Here is a 19,798-nt window from a genome sequence, read left to right on the forward strand (position 1 = left end):
TTATGGCTCGCATCAAATTTAAAACATTGGTCCTAGCATACCAGGCAGTCAAGGGATCAGCCCCAGCATACCTCCACAAGATCTTCAAACCCTACATGCCAGACAGACCCCTCCATTCCGCTACCTCAGGACGCCTGGCACCTCCCCCTCTTTGCACCTGCGCTTCCCGAACACGTCTCCTGTCTGTCCTGGCCCCACGATGGTGGAATGACCTCCCAGTGGAGGTCAGAACAGCTGAGACACTGACCCACTTCAAGCGACAACTGAAGACTCACCTCTTCAGGCTGCACCTCTCCCCATCCCTCCCTACCTCCCTGTAATCTCTAAATTAACTGTAAGCTTAGGGCTGTAACTAGGTAGCTGTTTCGTAGGTGACTTAGTTAATGCACTCATCTTATCTACTACTTGTATTTTTGCATAGACTGCGTTGTTGCTGTTCTCGTTTGTGTTAGTGTTAATCAGTTTAACCTTCAGGGTCCAAGTTGAACTATGCGGTTGTTCCCTGCACTTGGACCGGTACTTCTCTCTAGGGTTTTCGACATACTTGTTCCTGGTTATGGTTATACACTTTGTTGTACGTCGCTCTGGATAAGAGCGTCTGCCAAATGCCTGTAATGTAATGTAATGCTTCCCTTTGTTTGTCCAAATAAGTTCTGGACAGGAATCACCACCACCAAGAGACCCCCCCCCCCCCCATTTCTCCAGGAAGAAAGAAGGTACATAGTATATTTCCCCAAAGTCTAGTGATAGTAATACAATGCTTTGTATGATGTCACGTGATCTTATGATTGTACCTATCATTTCTCTACCTATCATTTTCACCTTAATTGTCTCAGACACTTATAAAGGCATACATATCTATACATGAATATATTTTACTTATCCCTCCACACATACTTCTGATGATAACCTCCCTATAAAATCTCATGACAGCTCAGTGTGCCTGTCTATCACACACATATCCCATGCCTCTTGGCCACAGGTATTGGTGGGGCATGTGGGGTATGAATTGCTATGAATTTTGGGTAATCCCACAGGTGAAGTCTGCACTGAATCGGACCCTCTGGTAGTCCGCATGAGCCCCCTTGCGGACTTGATGAATTGTAGAATTGCACAGCCCTCGCCGCACTGGACTTCATGGGTATGCACCCATTAAATCCGCCAGTCTGCAAGTGTCGGGAAGACCGGACATTTGGATTCACCCTTAGAAGTTGCTTCACCAATACAGTTCTGTGTGCTTCGCTTGTCTCCTCCAATGGCCCAGTCCCAAATGGAGCCTTCTGCACTTGCAGTCTATAAACTCAAAGACTTTAATGGCGTATTTCCAGGAATGGGCGAGTTCACAAGTTGACAAGAGCTTGAGGGGCATACAAAGGGTAAATTTGGACAAGACTTCTGACATACTACTCTGAATAGCTATGAGCGTCGTAAGTTGATGAACTAAAAAAGTAAAATATGACAGAAGCATGAATTAAATTACATGTGCAGCAGTGATATCAAAAACATGACAACTTACAACAAGTGGAAGTTTCAGAAAATCTGCTGTATACAAATCGTAAATGCATGACAGTGGGCATTAAACAATTCGTCCACAGAAAGACCATGTTTTCATAGGTTTTATATGCAAAGCATTCCCCTCACTTACCTATAAAATAAATAAATAAAATGCCAGCTACTTCCTACAGTACATCATTGACCTGATTGAATTTTGGGCAATTCCCTCAGCAATGATTCAGACTTAACAAGAGGGTAGCTAGAAGTTCCAGAGACTTGTAGAATCTATGCCAAGGTACATTGAAGCTGTTCTGGTGGATTGTGGTGGCCCAACACCTTACTAAGACACTTTATGTTGGGTTTTCCTTTAATTTGTCACCCGTCTGTACATGAAAACAGTATACTAGTATCTGATAGTATCTAATAGTATAACAGTACCTTCTTCATGTTCTTTTTTCTATTGAAATCATGATATCAAATTTTAATGTACAATTTTCTGGAAATTGTCAGCACAACATTCTTTGTAAAATTTCATTTTAATTTAAGGACCTTTTCAAGGTCTGTCTATTTTTCCAGGTATTCCAGTACTTAAATTTCTGGGCATCAATTACAAGCCCTTTAAGCACCTTGTAAGAACCCTGAGTACAGAGCCAAACCAACAAAGATTGTGTCGCTCCAAATACTTATGGACTGCACTGTAAGAGGAGCACAAAGCATGCCTACAGTGAGATTAGGTTCACAAGCAGCTGATACAAAAGGAAGTTTAGTAAAAGAAGGTTAGCTGCTTATTCTTATAGGCTAGGCAGTTAGGCTATGTTCAGATTACAGGCTGAAGTGGCCCAAATCTGTTTTTTTTTTGGTTACATGTGACACAGACCTGATTTTTTTCTGAGCTGTGTGAACAGAGAAATCTGATCTTTACACATCAGATTTGGGTCACTTCCATATGTGGTCCCAGATTGGATAAATATCCGATTGGTGGCCATGTGACCGCTGTGAGAATTGTCAGATCGGAATTCACGTGGTTTTCTTAACATCACTCTTCTCTGTGCTGGTGCAGACGCATCTCTCTGCACAGAAGTGCAAGCATTAGCTGGCGATACAGCTGAAGCTTTTCCTTTGGCCTTCCTCCACCTTCTTGTCCTCATCCTCAACAACTGATGAAGCATCAAATGACCTCAAAAGCAAAATAATTTTGATCCATGCTTACACCGCTATTTTATTTGTTCCCATGATGGACTGCCTCATAAATATTGCTTTTTTGTCGTTGTAAATGTGCACATGCAAATTTTTTCAGGGCAGAGGTGTGTACACACTTACATAAGTTATCTGTCACTTACAAACATGAATGTGAAGAGTCAATGCAAAAAGATCGGATCCGAGCAAAAAAATCGGAATTGATCATTAAGGCCTGTAAATTTAGCCAGAGTGTAGGCATGTATATGAGGTCCTCATATTCAACTTTAACAATGCAAAGATGAGAAGTCATACATATATTCATCTTTATTGGATGTTCAATACAATAAACATTAATAGCAAACAGAACTGCAAAAGATTACCAATACTTTAACAATACGATTTTTGTAGTAAAATAGAATTTAGTCCAGGACTAGGCTTAATCTGTGTCTGTGAATCTGGTTGATAGCATACAAGGGTCTTGACTCAAGAGTAATGTGGGTTCAAATCATAGGGTGTACCACTGCACAACTTTCTTTACCACAGTAGCTTCAGTAAAAGAGTAGCATCTGTAGGTATGCGCTTTAAAGACACAGAGCAGGCCTTCAAGGCAAATGCACAAAGCAGAATGGTTTTACGTCAAGATGAGTCCTTTACCTCGGCTATTCCAAGCACGATATCGTATGAATGTAGTTAACAGCAGGTCACGTTACATGAGTCAATGACACGAGTTTTCAATCGCACAGACGTGATCTCAAAAGTTATTTAAATATAAGTGCAGACTCGTAATGCATTTCTTTTACACTACAAAAGTAAAAGTATCTTTGTCTCGTGATGCAGGGTTTAAAGTGCGTACAAAGAACATCCGAAGAATACGCACCCAATGATCACGCATGCGCAGTTGGGTTTAGGCTAATACATCCTACTAACAATATCAAAAAAATATTCTGCATGAAAATGGTCTTCACACATGACGCGCGAGGCTTTATGCTACACAAAACGCGAGCTACGTGTGATGCTTTTCCCAAAACGTTGGGTATTTATATATCATGATCGCTTTAGCACTTTACTCATAGGTTTAACCCCCGACTTCCTCATATTAGTGGCAGGAACGCACAGCCCGCCATGAGTTCCTGTTGTAATGCTTCCTCCTCCCCATATTATTTGATTGACATAACGTTAACCAATCATATTATCGTACGCGCAGGTAGCCACACGGTTTTCGTTGATGGACACAATGTTAAGCAAATAATTTTCCTACCGGGGGTTTGACCATGAAAGACGGTTAATGGCTTCCTGAGTGAGTCTCACTTTGTTTATGTCGCGGTACTGACAACTAGGTGAACGTTTCTTTTATACTAAGAGGATAATTACATTGGTTCTTACGTTTGTGGTTCGGATTGTCAGTTTGCTCCCTAACCAGTTGAAGCGATTTCATGGAGGGATGAGCTATTTTGTTGAATGAAGCGAACGCCCACAGTCCCGTTAGGAGGATGAGCTCCGTCGCCGGTCGGGATATCCCTGTCTCCGCCACCGCTGTCAGCAACCCTGGAGCTGCATCATCGCGGGCCTTGCACGTAGAACTCACGTCCCAGCAGGCAAGAATGAAATGATTATCTACAAGACTTATTCATAGGCTACAAGCGTATGTACCCGAAAAATCAAACCGAGCTAGATGACAGCTGTGCTGTCTCACATGTCAAAACAGCAGCAGGAAGGGCCTGCAGAATGTTAGCGAGCTAGTTAGACACTGCCAGAGTCTTGTTAGTTTTAACTAGCTAGCTGGGAATTGAAACTTTTTGGTTTATTCCTATTTCTTGAGCTAATGAACTCCTGCCCTGAACACAGGTAGTAGCTGCTTTCCGGTTACATCGCTAGCTAGTTAGCAAAACTCTAGTAAGCTAAGGTGGCCCGTGCATAAAACTAGGCTAACGTCAACAGTAGTAGCGATAATCGTGAAACCCCTCCACCACTTGTGTAGCTCAAGGCAACTTGACACTGAAAGAAATAATAAAAAATGTTAAGATGTGATAATGCAAGTATTTTGATTTTACATTGATGTTGTTATTTTTAACAAGATCGCTTAAAACGCGTTTGCTGCTTGGAGACATTTGTAATCAATCACTGCCTCTTGAAGTTTTTTCTTAGCTTACTACAGTATACATTTAATACAGTCCGGTGTCCAACTGAAGCAGTTAATGTCATTTATGTATATGTAAATTTTGTCAAGTGCATGAAATGGTTATTCTTGTAAAGACCTCTAAAAGTGTGTGTCCAAAGTCTAGAAGAAGTACCTCTTTATAGTTGTCCTCTTGCTGCATCATACTCTAACATAATTGGGAAATAACATAGCGACCCTGCCCCATTGGTCGAAGAGGGAGAATTAATAACTAGAAACAGTTGTAGCTATTGCATTATTTAAATGACACTCAGGATGCACTGTAATGTTTCTATGTACAGTAAGTGTTGGTTGTGCTACTAGTAGCTGTGACTAATTTAGAAAAATACAGTTTTGCTTTAATCACACAATGTATTGTTGCAAAGTTTGTATTTTCAGTGTCTTTGCAATGTCCAGCTAAATAGGAGCATTGATATGGACACGAATATGTCGGATTCATCATGCAGTAATATTTAAGTGCCAAAACATCAGAAGTGAGAAGGAACTACTTGGTCTAACATCGTGTTTAAGATTTCTCCTTGCATTTGGCAATCATCAGTCCATTGCAAGGGGCAGCGTGTGGGGCATCCTTATTTTTGCAAGTCTTAAAATAAGGTTATCCCACACAGTGTTCTCTTGTACTGCATTGATCACCCATGATGGGACAGCACTTACCACGGGCAGTATTTTGGTTGAAATCTGATGAATATGAGACTGGAAGGCTAGAGCTGAGATCTTAGGAAGTTTTTGTCATTGTGGTTTGCGTGAGACAGAATGCTAGAAGCATTAAGCAGTCCACTGCAAGTCAATGTGCTCTAACAGGAATGAGGCCTGCTGCAGCATGATGCCTGTCGCTGGAGTCCATTATTTCCTGTCCCTGGTTGAACAGAAGGCCCAGTGTCTCTCCTTCATGTCATTATCAATGAATTATACAAAATTTGGGTGAGTCACTTAGGCTAAATATTCCTTCAACAGCTGCCAAATGAACAAATTTACATTGGGTGGGGTGGGATGGGGGAGTTCATCATTATGTCTGAAACTAATCCAGCTGTGCAGTTACGTTGCAGAGAATCTGATGTTTTGATGACTTGCAAGTCTTTGTCAGGAAATGGTCAAAGGCAAGGAACTGTAACTGTAACTGTAGCATTATTAGGTCACCATTCCGCAAGTGATTATTTCTGTTCTGACAGCAGTCACCTCCCTAATTGAGTGCGTAACGGTTTTGTTTATGTAACTGTTGGTTCTCACAGCCATAAATGTAACAAACAGGCTTGTAGCCGGTCTGTTTTCATACATGAAGGAGCCTTTTCTCATGTGGCTTGACAAATAAAATACATATGGGCTAGTTTAGATGTTTTTCCTCAAGGAAAATTTGCTTGTATGTTTGTAAGACTGTCAAGTATTTGATTGGATAGTTTATTTATGTTTTTCAGTTCATTCAGACATTATTCCTGCTCTCGTTTGCTTTAGGTCACGCAGCTGCAGTTGCATTGTGCGCAATGCAGGATGCTGTTGTTCTCCATGATTCATTTATTTATACGCTGCATCTGTGATGAGGCTTAAGAGGGCGGCATTTGTTAATGAACGCTGTTGCTTGCGCTGCCCACCCGCGTCTCTGTTTGTGTGTCGGGTGCTGGGGGCCGTGGCCTATCTGTGTTCTCTTTTCTGCCAGCTCGATGACCGGAACGGGAGGCTTTTCCCCGCTGCGATACAAATGGCTTCTTTCTTGAACGGGTGACTGACATTTGTGGGGACTGTGGAACAAAATGCAGCTTGTGCGCCAGTTTAATCTTATAGGGAATCTCATGACTTAGATTTTCCCCTAATGCCTGCTGCAATTTCTGTGGTGTAAGTTAGGCTAAGTCTTCTCCTGAAGAATGCAGGTCAGGTGAGCCTGCAGTGACATTGAGTCCATTCATGAAATAGCCATTACTGTGTCTTGTGAGGCAGATGAAAGTAGGCTGCTACTTGCTTTTTTCAGTCTTACCACTTGGCCACCACAATAATCTATGTAGCAAATTCTGTGAGTAGTTGTATTAGTACATTTTCACCCATCCTTGTTCAAGTCTGATGTAGTAAATTCTCCAAACTTTTTCCTCATTAATTTCGCTTTTTGTATGATTTTGTCATTAAATCCCTGATAGACATTTTGTTTTTGTGCATGTTACTTATTCGGCCACTTGAGTTAACCATGTAGGACTCTTGTGCAAATGTAGCATTTCTTTGTTGGTAGAATGTCCCAGCATATTGATCTTGCAACACTCAAGATTGATTTGGGAGAGTGCAGACAAGCATGTGCTCTCCAGAGAATGTGATGTCATCTGCTGCTTGTTGTCACACCACAGTCAAGTTGGGCTTGCACAGATGTGAGTCAGTGGAAGACACTCCATGTGCAGCTCAGCAGGTGGACCATGGTCTCCTGACTGACCAGCAGGGGTCATTGGGGAGCAATGAGATTGTGTGATCCCAGCTCACAAACACCCTTCCTTCTCTGGCCAATGATGTCACCTGTTGTGTGTTGCTCTGTGGGGCTACTGACCACAGGCAGCAATGGCATGGTTTTAGAACCACACCTCAGGGCCTACCTATGCACTAGAACATTACATTGACCGGATGAGCCACCCAGCAACCCTGGCCTAATCAATTTCAATAATTCCCCATTGAACTCTGAATAAGCAAATGTCAGTGAAAATAGATTTTATAAAGAAAAAAGTGCTCAGTTTAAACCTTGCTATTGGTTATTTAAATTTCTTTGAGCCATAGCATCTTTCTATAAGAATGTGTCTTGAGTTCCTAGGATGTCTGTTGAGCTTTTGACAGTATTTGGTAGGAAGTTCCCCAAAATAACCTACTTACTTCTAATTTATATTCAACAAACGCAATGTGAAATTTGAATTCAGCAAAGTAAGGCCTAATGAGGGTTATTTTGTCTGAACCAAGTCTGTATGTCTGAACCATTTTGGCTGTATTTTCTAAAGGCTTTTGTTGAGTTAAATCCATTTGCATGGAACGGGTTGTTAGTTGACCTAAGGTTTTAACTGTTTAGTCAAGGATATGCTGGCCATGTTACATATTTGTTTAAAACAAATGAGCGGAACAATGTCTTGACAAGTGTTTTTTTTTTTTTTTTACGTGGTACTCACTGCACAAGTTGGTCCTGTATATAGTAGGGCTAATCAATAAATCCTCATTGAAAGACAGTTACTAAGTTTTTCTTCACTTCTAACCACAGTGTGGAAGACCACGGTGTGGACAAATTAAGCCTGTACTTGCACCAGGTTGTTAAAAACAGCCCCGGTGTTTTGGATGGGAAGGGTTCCCGCTGTGCGCCGTTTGGTTAGTTACACCAGGCCGGTGACACCTGCCCCTCTCTGTCCTTCCACAGAGGCGTCTACGGCACCTCCGGAGCATCGCGGCGCGGAACATCGTCAACAGGAACGGCTCTCCGCTGCTAGACACCTACTTCACCCTGCACCTCTGTCTGGAGGCCAGGATATCCAGAGGTGAGGCTGTCCCTCCTCTGGGCTCTCAAAGAATCCATTTATCCTCCTGCTGCTGTTATTCTAAACTTTCCTCCATCGGCTGATGGCATAGTAAATCTGGGCCTGTCCAGATTCACTCCCAGCTGAAGTGCTAGTCCTCGGTGAAGTGCTGCACTCCACTGACCAGAGCTGAGCCTTGGGCTTTGCAGTGATGCCTGTGGCCAGGGGTCCTGTGGCCCTGCACACAGGTACCTGTTGGACGTACGGTCGCCCAGGGAGGGAGGGTTGGAGCCGCTGGCTTTCCCCTGTGTCGTCGTGCAGGAGCGACTCTGATCGATCAGGCACCTGCAGTCTGACATCACAGCTCAGCTCCAGGAGCACGGAGCAGAAAGAACAGTCTGTGCTGGCTAGTCTGAGCCCTCTTAATTGGATGGAAATAATGAATAAAATTGGCTGAAATGAAGTCATAATAAATGAAGCAAGGAGTTTGTAAAGGCTATGAACTTATTCACACCGAGCATCTGCAGCTGAAGGGTCCTAAATGTTTTTGCTGGCAATTTATGCGCGTTGCTATTTAGATTAATTTCACAGGATTTGAATTCATTGAAACGAAGCCAGACCGTAATGCCTCCCAGTCAAAACAAATTAAAAATCCAATGAAAAGAGAACACTTACTTAATTTTTCTGCTCTTTCCTAGGTTTTTACAAGAGTGAGGTCATCAAGGACTCCTTGGTAAGTGTTATCATCTGAAAGTTAAAAAAAAAAGAAGAATATTTTAAAAATACGCTGTGTGCCTTTGCTTGGTTTATTTCAGGTCAGCCTCGTGGCCCTTTGTTCTCTGTCCCTCTGCGCGTGACACGAGCACCTCAAAGTCAGCCTTTTTTCGCTCTTTCCTATTCAGTCAGACAATGGCCACAGGGCCATACGTTACAGAGAGCTGAGAGCAGGGCCCCCTTCTGGAACGTGCTGCAGTGGGGCGGCCTCTCGCTGGCCCTGCTGTGGGATGCCCCCTCCCTGGCCCTGCAGCGGGATGCCCTTTCTCTGGCCCTGCAGTGGGGTGCCCCCTCTCTGGCCCTGCAGCGGGATGCCCCCTCTCTGGCCCTGCAGCGGGGCTCTGTTTCCGGGGGGACGGATGGCGGCTCGCTGCCAGTCGGAGCAAGCGGACTCGGCTTTGGCTCTGAGGAGTGGGCGGTCAGCCCAGGCCACACGCAGCTCGCTCCTGCTGCTCCTGCCCCGCGTAGCACAGCGAGGGCCCTGGGAATTCATTTCTGTTCTTTTTATTTTCAAAATTCTGTTTCCAATTTCTGAGCTTTATTTTTCCTGATGTCCAGTTTCTTGATTGTCGTATGACATATATTTATCTTTATTCACCTTACTCGTTCAGTTGTATCAAATGTTCATTTTTAAATAAAAACTCCTCGCCACTGACGTCTATGACATGAACCAGAAACCTACTAAACATATAAGAAAAAGGACGCCTTGCACTGGCAGACGTTTGTCCCTTGCGTGCTTGATTGTAGTTTGTAGGAAGTTAGAGAATGCACCTTTTCAGCAATTTGAATGACCACTGTCAGACATTATAACCAAACTACAGTAAAACGAATGGGCTTGTTTCTTTGTTCTTTGACACCATGAAACCGAGAAGCATTTTTTAGAGGGCTGTGCTGCAGTTGCAGCTGTCAGTAACTTCTGCATTTTGGTTCACCGAGAGCGTGACAGGCGTTAGGATTTTCACCTGTTGAAGGCGCTTAGCCCACAGATTGAGTCATTATGGTTTGTGTATGAGAACATCATAACACACAGTTTAATACTGCACGTCCCTTCAAGTGAAATTTATTTCAATTGAACGCAAATTCAGGATTTGCCAGATTCTGTATTAATGGCCAGATTCTGTGTATTTTTGGAGCTGCGTTATTCTGTCCGCATCGCTGAAACATGGCACGTCCTCCCTCCAACGCACCGTAGAGGAAACAAACCCCCTCCCCCCACTGCCTTTGCTTTGGACACACTTCACTGGCAGACAAAGTACACTTGGCTTCGTGCCGCAGCTGGTGCTCCTGCAGTTTAGATAAGTCCCAAGAGGAAGTTGTGAGCGGTGCGCAAATAACTTTCTCCAGCGCAGTGGCGGCAGCGCATTTCCGCACAGTGCAAGGCTGGCCCAGGGCAAGCCTGCCGTCAGTTGGCTAACAGTGCAGCAGTAGCATGTGACTCTGGCCACCCTGTACAAGAGCCTATTGGTGCTTTATTTGAGGCCTTTTCCTCACAGTAGGGAACAAAATACTTGGCTAAAGACTAAGGCAATGATGTTTGCCCACCTAGAAAATTCACCCGCATGTGCCTAGATAGGATATTAACACACTAAAAATCAGCTGGGATGGGATGAAGATTACCTGTAACTGTGATGCTAATGTTTTGTTTGGCACTTTTTGTTTACTTTCATTAGAGGGCATCAAGGGTGTGCTGCCTTAAACGTTCACACTTTTCAGTGCGGTGATAAAAATGAAATCTGCAAGATTTGCTATGTGGGAATTTCTTTCATTTATATTTATACTTAATTATATACATTATAATTATACTTAATATTTATTCTTATATTTATAAGTTCCAAAATGACTGCACTCAGACATAATTGGGTGCGTAAACACCAAATAAAGTAATAAATCAACGACAAGGAAGGCTCCCCACACCAAAAGGTGCCTCAACTACGCTTTAAGTGATCTTTTAATTCAAGGCTTATGGCAAACATTTCAGTATTTAAGCTTTCTTCAGTGTGCATCCTTCATGCTGAAACGTTTGTCATAAGTCTTTGATTAGAAGATATCACTTCCTTTTTTTTTCATTAAAATATGCTCTCGTGGTAAAACCATGGACAGCTTGGTAATAACTTTTATTGTTGCGGGAGTTGGGAGGGGTATCACTTTCTCTCCTTGCTCCTCTCCCCCCTCCTAACGACACTCTTCCCATTCATGCATTCGCTTTCATGTTTGCAAGCTCTCCACAGAAGCATACAACAGTGTTATAAAAGAAAAAGAAAGTGATAATTTTGTTGTTGGTCACGATCCATGAGTCAGCGGTTGTTTTTCTTGATGCTTCAGTGTTATGACAGAAGTGGGATTAAATTAACAGGTTGGGGTTATATTTTGCAGGATAAGCAATGGTGTCTTGCAACAGCAATAACAGGTTACTGTTCTGCATTAGATATGGAGATGGCAGAGGCTTTCCAAGCAGCATCCAAGTGTACCTCAAGTCTGTTTATGTGCTTGCTTTATCATTTTAATTTCATGCCATTCCGTTATGTACAGTGCATTGTCGTCTTATTGAGATATATGTGAGATAACTACACCAAAACCATAATCTCCATCTTGGCTTGACTTTTGCTTTAGAAGCTCTCGTCTTGTCTGCGTTGGCATTTTTTCGAGGTGGCCTTTGGTGCCCGATGTTCTGCCCCCTTTCCATTGTGATATTTGCAGCCACTGTGTTTTAGAAGATTCATTTCCCTCTGTACTTCCTGTTGTTTCGAGGAGCTGGTCTGAGGCAACCGCTCTCCTCACTCCATCCTTCCTGCTGAGTGTGTTAAATGGAGGAAGAATAGTTTATGAGCTGAATGGCCTTTGGACCAAAGTCAGGCTCTCTTTTATATATACATTATTCTTATACATTTGTTTGCTTGGTCAAAAGGACTCGGTATGTGAGGTCCAAATGTAACAGGCTGCCTTAAGCCACCACACCATCTGTCACCCTGGCATCATGAACATTTCGCTTACTCACATTTTACTTCTTGTCCAATCAGAACCCCACATGGAGGAGTCTGGACTTTGGCATGCTGCCTGACCTGCTGGACACCTCGGTGTCCTGCTTTGTGGTGCGGATATGGGGAGGGCGGGGGGACCAGTACCAGCTCCTCATAGAGTGGAAGGTCAACCTGGACGGACTGAGATACACAGGGCAGCAGGTGAGCGGGTCTTATTTTGCTGTGCGCCCTTCCTCTGTTCCCTTTCACCGCTGCTGTCTCATCTGTTCTTGTCCCCTTTGCTTTCTCCACTTCTCTTCTTTTCCCCATGTTCCCTCCTCCTTCCTGTTTCCCCTTCCCCTTCACCCTTCACTTTCTCTACCCATTTCCATTTCCCATGCCCCCTGTCTCCTCTCATGTGCCCTTACTCTTCTCACGTACCCTTCCTTTTCTCACGTACCCCTTTCTGGTCCCGTTTCATGTCATCATTAAGTTCCTACCTGAATTCATCGCTGAGCGTATTGCCCACATTTCAACCTGAGCCTTCAGACTAACTCCATCCCCAAAATTTGGAAAGCAGCCGATGTACTTCCCTTATTGAATGGGGGTGACCCTTCAGATTTAAATAATCATCGTCCCATCTCAAAACTTCCTATTCTTGCCAAGATTCTGGAATTTTTAGCTAACTCACAACTGAAGCAGGTCTTGGGTAAAAATAACAGCTTAAGTGAGAGTTTGGCTTTAGGTCCGGATGTGGTACCATCACAGCAGCCATGTTAGTAACAAATGATATTATCAATGCCCTGGACAAAAAGCAGCGTTGCACTGCCCTGTTTGTTGGTTTGTCAAATGTGTCTGATTCTGTCAATCATGAGCTTTTGTTAACCTGACTTAATAAAATTGGTTTTAGCGAAAGGACAATAGAATCTCACAGATAGAACCCAATGTGTTTTATCTGATGGTCACAAATCAAGTGTCATAGAAATCACTTATGGTGTCCTCCAATTTTAATTTTAGCCACCATTTTATTTTCTATTTTTATAAATGACATAGGGAAGGACATACATACAGCCAAAGTGCACCTATATGCTGACAATACAATAGCCTTTTCAGTTACTCCCACTCTGTGTCATACTGTTAGTGAACTTCAGACTGCATCTCAACAGCTGCAGGCCTTACTGAATGGTCTTAAACTGGTTCTTAATGCAAAGAGAACCAGGTTTATGATCTTTTCGAGAGCTCACTCCCAGACCTTAGATGCTAGTGCTAGCATTTACACCCTTGAGGCATGTAGAATGAGTGTCACGGTACAAGTATTGTATATTTGTGGATGACAAAGTTTCAGTTGTAAAGAACCCTAAGGTGAGATTTGGTTTCTTTTATAGAAATAGGGCTTGTCTCACTGAAGAAACTGAGAAAAAAAACTAGTACCGACTATGTTTTTAAGTATTCTAAACTACGGAGACATTATTTACATGCATGTTGCTTCCTCAACTCTTCATCGTCTAGGTTCAATGTACCACAGTGCTCAAGTTTTATAACCAATTCCTTGTCACGTACACATCACCGTACTCTCTATAAATTGGTTTCCTGGTCATCCCTAAGTCTGAGGAGACAGAGACATTATCTTTTTATTGATAAAGCTATTTTGGGTAAACTCCCCTCATATCTGTGCAGTCTCCTGTCATCCTCTATCGGCTGTTATCAGTCTCGTTCCACCAGATGGCTGCTCTACCAGGGTTTGCTTGGAGTTCTTCTCTTACTTTGTACCCTGGTCATGGAATCTTCAGAAAACTGTCCATCTTAATAGGAAGTTCAAATCATGATCAAGGACTGTGTAACTGAAGAATGTTCTTGCTTTTCCTAAGCTGGATCTACTATTGTATTGTACGTCTGTACGTCTATATTTTCTATTTTATTGTATTTTTTTAAATTAATGAATTTATTTTTTAAACTGTTTTTGAGATGGTGTGCCCTCTTGGCCAGGTCCCCCTGGAAATCTCCCTTGGTCTCCCTCAAAGGATCAGTTCTTTGAGATTATTCATCTCAAATCAGTCTTCTTCCCATTTCTCCTTTACCCATCCACTTCCTGTTCCTCTTCTCTGCTGTATCCTTTCTCCTGTCCTGCTCTTCTTCTCGTGTCCCCTTTTCCTTCCCATGCTCCCTCTGTCTGTACCCTTCTATGTTCCCTGTCCTGTTTCCCTGTCATATGTGTTGCATTGGACAGACTCACAGGCTTGAAACAGGTCAGTGGCCTCCACCACCTCACACAGCCAAACACTTCTGTGTTCTTTCCTCCCGCAGATCCGCTCCAGAAATCAAAATGAGATCATATTTGGATTAAATGATGGCTACTATGCAGCTGACTTCGATCATAAGGTAAGTGTTTCACTCTTGATGAATCTGAGGCCTTATTAGTAAAAATATGGTTTACATGTTCCAGAGTTCTGTTAGCCTTGTCATTTAAGAATTTTTGTATAGTGCAGGAATTGGTGTGAAAAAACACGTACAGTAACTCTTTTGTGATGTCTTTGACAATTGAAATGTTCAGCATGGTTTTATTTATTTAAAAAAAAAATTCTGCTTCAGGACCACTCTGAAAGAAAGAAGAGCAGTTTGCTTCAGGTTGACCAGAGTTCAGTACGAAGTTCCTACAGCGTCTTCTCCCTGTTGAGGTAAGGTCTCCGCACCCCCTGTTCTCTACCCACAGATCGTGACCCTAGGCAATTTCAGGGCCCCCTCCACCCAGGGAAAATTAGCATTTTTATGTTGGTCTAGCAAGTGATACCCTCTCAACCCTAGCTCGTGCTAAAGTACATTAACATTCATAATCATTTGTGTCAGCAGTCCAAGCAGCTCAAGCTTAACGGAACTTACTGTGTTACGAGGCTCTTGGTGTCAGCCTGGAACTGCGCCTTATGGTAATATGCCTCTGATGGGAATGCAGGCTGGCTGTGGCTTGAGCTGAAAACCCCCCCTGTGGAGAGCCAGCCAGCGTTAACCGCTGCCTGTTTCATTGCCTCTCCAGAGCAGCCATGCCAAATCCCGTGGGGTTCTTACAATAATTCACCAGCAGGTGGCACTTGAATACAATTTTTGAATACAGTTTTTTTTTAGCATAAGTTCATATTAGAAATTTTATAAAGAGAGTTTATATTCATTTTGTTTTATGTGTGGAGCATGACTTACATGGTCTACAATTTACACCTATCCACTTAAACAACTTTATTCCTAAGCGGTAACACCTAAGAATAAAGCCAACAACCTTTCAGTTTTAGTTGAACACATTTTACATTGAAAAGGCATTACAGACCTTTTTTCACTCTTAGGAAACATGCAAACAGCATGAAAAAACACGTTTCTATATGGATAATACATTTTAATCACCTTGGAAGGCTTCCTTGTTATTGAGAAATGACAAGAGGCGAGAAAATGGATGCTTATGGTTGATATTTCCACCACACCACTAGGGGGAGACAGCACATCACTTTCTGAACAATAAAACTCTGAAGAATGCTAAAGCTAACAAGTAGTGCCACAGTAGGTTTCAAAGCAATGCTGTGTGTCTAAAGTTTAAATTAAGTTCTCTGTAGAGACATAGCCCCAAAATAATAGACAAGTACCGCTTGTATGGTTCTGTTATGTCCAACTGTCGCCCAGACCCGATACCCTGTGTGTGAGGAATCGGATGGTGTGCATCTCACCGTCTCTCCCCTGCGCTGTGTTGAAGTCATAGGTTTCTCGGGTGTTTAGCAGAACTGACTGACGCGCAACTTTCTGCAGCGTATCACTTTGACCCTGCAGTGGACTCCTGTGCAGTGTCAGCTCGTAGATCACAGTGAGCCAGGGAATTGGCTCTTGTCTTTGAGAATTAAGTGACTCCAGGTTGCAGAGTGATTTTTTCCCCTCTGACTCGGTCGGTGCTGGAGGTGCGGCGTCAGGTGAGGCGCTTCCACTGTTGTTTGGCACCGATTAGCTTTTATTTTTATTTTTTCGATGATGCCCTGTAAGAAACCCCCGGTCAAAGTCTCATGTCCAGGGCAGAAAAGATCTGATAATGCGCGTCTGGTTGGTCGATTACACAGATGTGTTTGTGAAGCCTAAACTCTGTGGGCAGACATTGGTGTCTGTTTAATATCTTGGCTCTGGCCTGTAGTATGTTGAAGCTCTGGCCCAGAATATAAAGATCGTTTCCTTAGATTGTCAGGGAAGCCTCTCCTCTCGATGGAAGAGAACATCTCTGTTGAGCCAGGGCTCTTAACTATTTCCTGGCACACTGGACCCCAGTATTTTTAGCTATTGTTTTAGTGTAAATATTTAACGAGGAAAGAGCACCCTGAAGAGAAAGATGGCAGTGATAGCAGGAATGCACACCGCGTCCTCAAGGGTTTCCATTTTGATTTTGTATGTTATTACTTTCATTACCTGTGTACTTGTGTATATTTTTACTCAGATTTACTGAACTTACGTTATAGGCTTCGATATGGAGAACGTGTGAGGATGCGGTAGTATCATTGCAATCTTTTAAAAAAAAATTTTTTTTTAAAGAAATGAAAAAAGAGAACGGTTCATTTTGGTTGTGTCTGCGTTCTCTGTCCGCTTGCAACCGCTCCCGAGGTGCGTTGCCGGGCGACTGCGGCTCAGAATGTCTGCCGGCGTCCGGACTGCGGCCTGGAAGTGAGCGGCGCGGGGGGGTGGGGGTGGGGGGGGGAGGCTGCTGAGGCCGGGGACAGAGCCGCGGGGCGCGGGGATGTTTCATTACTCACCGGTGATGTAAGCCGAGCGGACACCGCGCCGAGGGACGGGCGCCGCGTAGCGGCCCGCGCGAAGGCTCCGGGTATCACGGCACGGAGAGGTACGCGAGCCGCCCGTGGGTCACCCGGAGCTCCGCCACTGAGAGCTCGTCCGCGGAGGTCGGGCGGCAGATCACCGTTCACGATCTGCTCAGTAAATCCTCCGTCCTGATCTCCCTCTCTCGTTCGCTCAGAAATTCGCCCGCGCGCGGAGACCTAGCGTGGCGCCTAAAAACTCAGCTTGGCTCCCCCTACAGGCCACTTTGCGGCGGTGTTATGAAAGGAAAGGAATGGTGGTGTTGTCTCTTAAGCCTTCAGCCTTTCAAATATCTCCACCTCGAGTGTGAGGAAGGGGGCAGCGCGGCTTTGAAATCGCTGATGAGATGTGTCATTAGTCAGCAAAATCTTCTCCTGGCGACGGATCTGTGCCCGTGGGAACCTGCGTTGGTTTAGCCAAAGGAAATGCCAAGTGGATGACTGACTCGCCAGTGATTTCACTTGAATAGAGATGACCAGTTGGCCCCTGGAATACATTTGTGGTATGATAGAGATCCTGTCAGGCACGTCACTGTGTGTGTCAGACAACTAATGGCTAATGGATGTTCAGAGGTCCTGGAATTGAATGAGAGGGTATCTCTCAGACTGTTGGACAAAGCTGCAGGCTGTTTGGCCGGGAGTGAATCAGCCAATCAGCTGCTGTTGTGAGTCATTGCGGGTACGTGCCAGTGTAAAATGGTTCCTTCCTTTTCCCGTCCAAGTTGGCGCCTGGCATGTTTGGAGAAGCTGATGCGTGGCTACGTGCCACGCTAGGCCTAGCGCGGGATTCCACTCATTCTTACCAAAACACAACCTGGTCTTAACAGGAACAAGAAAACAATTTAGTTCAGCCCCGCGCTGACAGTGATATTGTAGTTTCTACGGCAGCCCCGATGCTTCGCAGATTAAGACTAAGCTCCGTTGTTATTGTGATTTTAAGCGGTTTCCAGCTTCTGTTTTCCCGCGCGTTACGTTGGAATTTCTCTCCAACACAAATAACCCGAGAGGGGGCGAGCCCGGGATTCAGAGCCCTTAAATAATATCTGGGCAATAAACCTGTGAACAGCCAACCCGTGGAAACTGACTTGTAAGGAGTATTTTACCCCTTGTTTTGTTCCCTCTGTGTGACTGCAAAAGTGCCACCCTCTATGGATGGCTGCATTAGGGGAGGAGGTAGCTGTACGCCGTCCTGCTCTAATGTTTAGCAGTAAATGTAAATCTTCACTGTGCAGTTGGACATTGCGGCTTAGAGAATCTCTGACCAGGCTGCCTCAAAATGCTATGCTCATCAGAGACTCCTGATTTAATCCGTTAGGATCAAGGATGACTCAAGTAAGTATTTTAATGTGCAGCAGATAGCGACTATGCAGCTTTGGCAGTTTGGCAGTGCTTTTTTCTTTGTTTTTGTTTTCCCACCAAAATATGGCTGACGTTTAAATGAGAAGTCTCCACCTGCTATTCTATAGGAAATCAGATTGTTCTTACAAAACCCCCCTGCCCTCACCCCCAAATAAGTCTTCTCTTGCTCAAAATCACTTTAAACATCACCCATTGTGAAATATTAAACATCTTGGAATGCGTTAACCCTAACTGACTAAAATTTAGCGCTCCTTGTTCATGTTTCGCTAAAAACCCTTTCGCCAGTGCCGCGTCGCGTGAAACTTTGCTGTTTTTTTTTTTAACGTGGGGCTGTTTTGTTGTTTTTCGCCTGTTGTTATCGGGCCCCTGACTCCCGCCTCCACCCCGCAGCAGATAGCTATAGCACGCGGTTAGCACGTTTAGCGAAGCCCGTTTAGCGGAGCCCGTCCGGGACTCCCTGGCAGCGCACCGCTGCAGCGATCGGGCGCGGTGTGTTCTCCTGGGCGGGATTAGGGGACCGGTTTAAACAGCTGGCCCCGGGACGGCCCCCGAAGCCCGGCCTCGAGCCCGAAAATACACTTCCCGCGCACGGAAAATAAACTCCTCGCTAATCTTAAAGCCGCCATGTTGAATTTAATGCGGGTATTTGTTATTCTTCACACCCTCGGAGTGTATATATCGAAATGAGCACCGTTTTTGGTTCTCTTTCCTGTTTGCTTCTTCTAAGGCGTTTTTAAAAAAAATTCTGTTCACAATATACATATATATATATATATATGTGTGTGTATTTTATGACTTCTTTCACACATTATTTTTGTAATTTTTAATGGTAATATAGGCATTTTTAGGCCTGCGATAGATTGGTGACCTGTCCAGGGTGCATTCTTGCCTCTCACCCAGTGCACATTGGGATAGGCTCCAGCACCCCCTGCAATCCTGTTCAGGATAAGCGGGTATAGATAATGGATGGATGGATAGGCATTTTTATTTTGGATTTGTTAAGGGATTACATGACCTGAACACACTCCTTCTGTACACTGCTTCTCGTCTGCCTTACAGCTCTGCCTCCGTCTCTCCTGGTTTCTGGCCTTTCTGTAACAGCTCTCCTCCTCCTCCGGTTTTGGCCTTTCTGCCTCCATCTCTCCGTTTGGCCTCTTTACAGCTCTGCCTCCATCTCTCCTGGTTTCTGGCCTTTCTGTTACAGCTCTGCCTCCATCTCTCCTGGTTTCTGGCCTTTCTGTTACAGCTCTGCCTCCATCTCTCCTGGTTTCTGGCCTTTCTGTTCACTCAGCTTCTGACCATCTCTCCTGGTTTCTGGCCTTTCTGTAACAGCTCTGCCTCCGTCTCTCCTCGATTCTGGCCTTTCCCACTCAGCTTCTCATTGGCAGGCACTTTAAAATGCTGTCAGCTTTAATCTCAGCAGTTTGATCTAGTGCGCATACTTTCAGGGTCTTAAATCCAATTACTCCATCTTGTGGCCTTCTCTTTAATACACGGGGACCATTTTTTTTTGTTATGAATAGAATGATTTGCTGTTACTGTTAATGCAAATAAGAGTAGCAACGACGT

General features: G+C 44.1%; 1 protein-coding gene across 2 annotated transcripts in view; it reads left to right on the forward strand.

Annotated features, from left to right (window-relative positions):
• The first annotated feature begins 3,931 nt into the window (after positions 1–3,931).
• uvrag (UV radiation resistance associated gene) overlaps positions 3,932–19,798 on the forward strand; it is an 82,689-nt gene continuing 66,822 nt past the window's right edge. The window contains exons 1-6 of one of the 2 annotated variants that reach the window (XM_064350117.1): positions 3,932–4,268; positions 8,214–8,331; positions 9,009–9,043; positions 12,102–12,263; positions 14,346–14,420; positions 14,631–14,716. In XM_064350117.1, coding sequence (XP_064206187.1) covers positions 4,164–4,268; positions 8,214–8,331; positions 9,009–9,043; positions 12,102–12,263; positions 14,346–14,420; positions 14,631–14,716 — 581 coding nt within the window. In that variant the 5' untranslated portion in view covers positions 3,932–4,163. Of the gene's footprint in view, positions 4,269–5,647; positions 5,771–8,213; positions 8,332–9,008; positions 9,044–12,101; positions 12,264–14,345; positions 14,421–14,630; positions 14,717–19,798 lie in introns of those variants that run through there. The other variant, XM_064350118.1, reaches the window with a different exon arrangement.

The sequence above is a fragment of the Anguilla rostrata genome, chromosome 9 (assembly GCF_018555375.3).
Source record: "Anguilla rostrata isolate EN2019 chromosome 9, ASM1855537v3, whole genome shotgun sequence".
Lineage (NCBI taxonomy): Eukaryota > Metazoa > Chordata > Actinopteri > Anguilliformes > Anguillidae > Anguilla > Anguilla rostrata.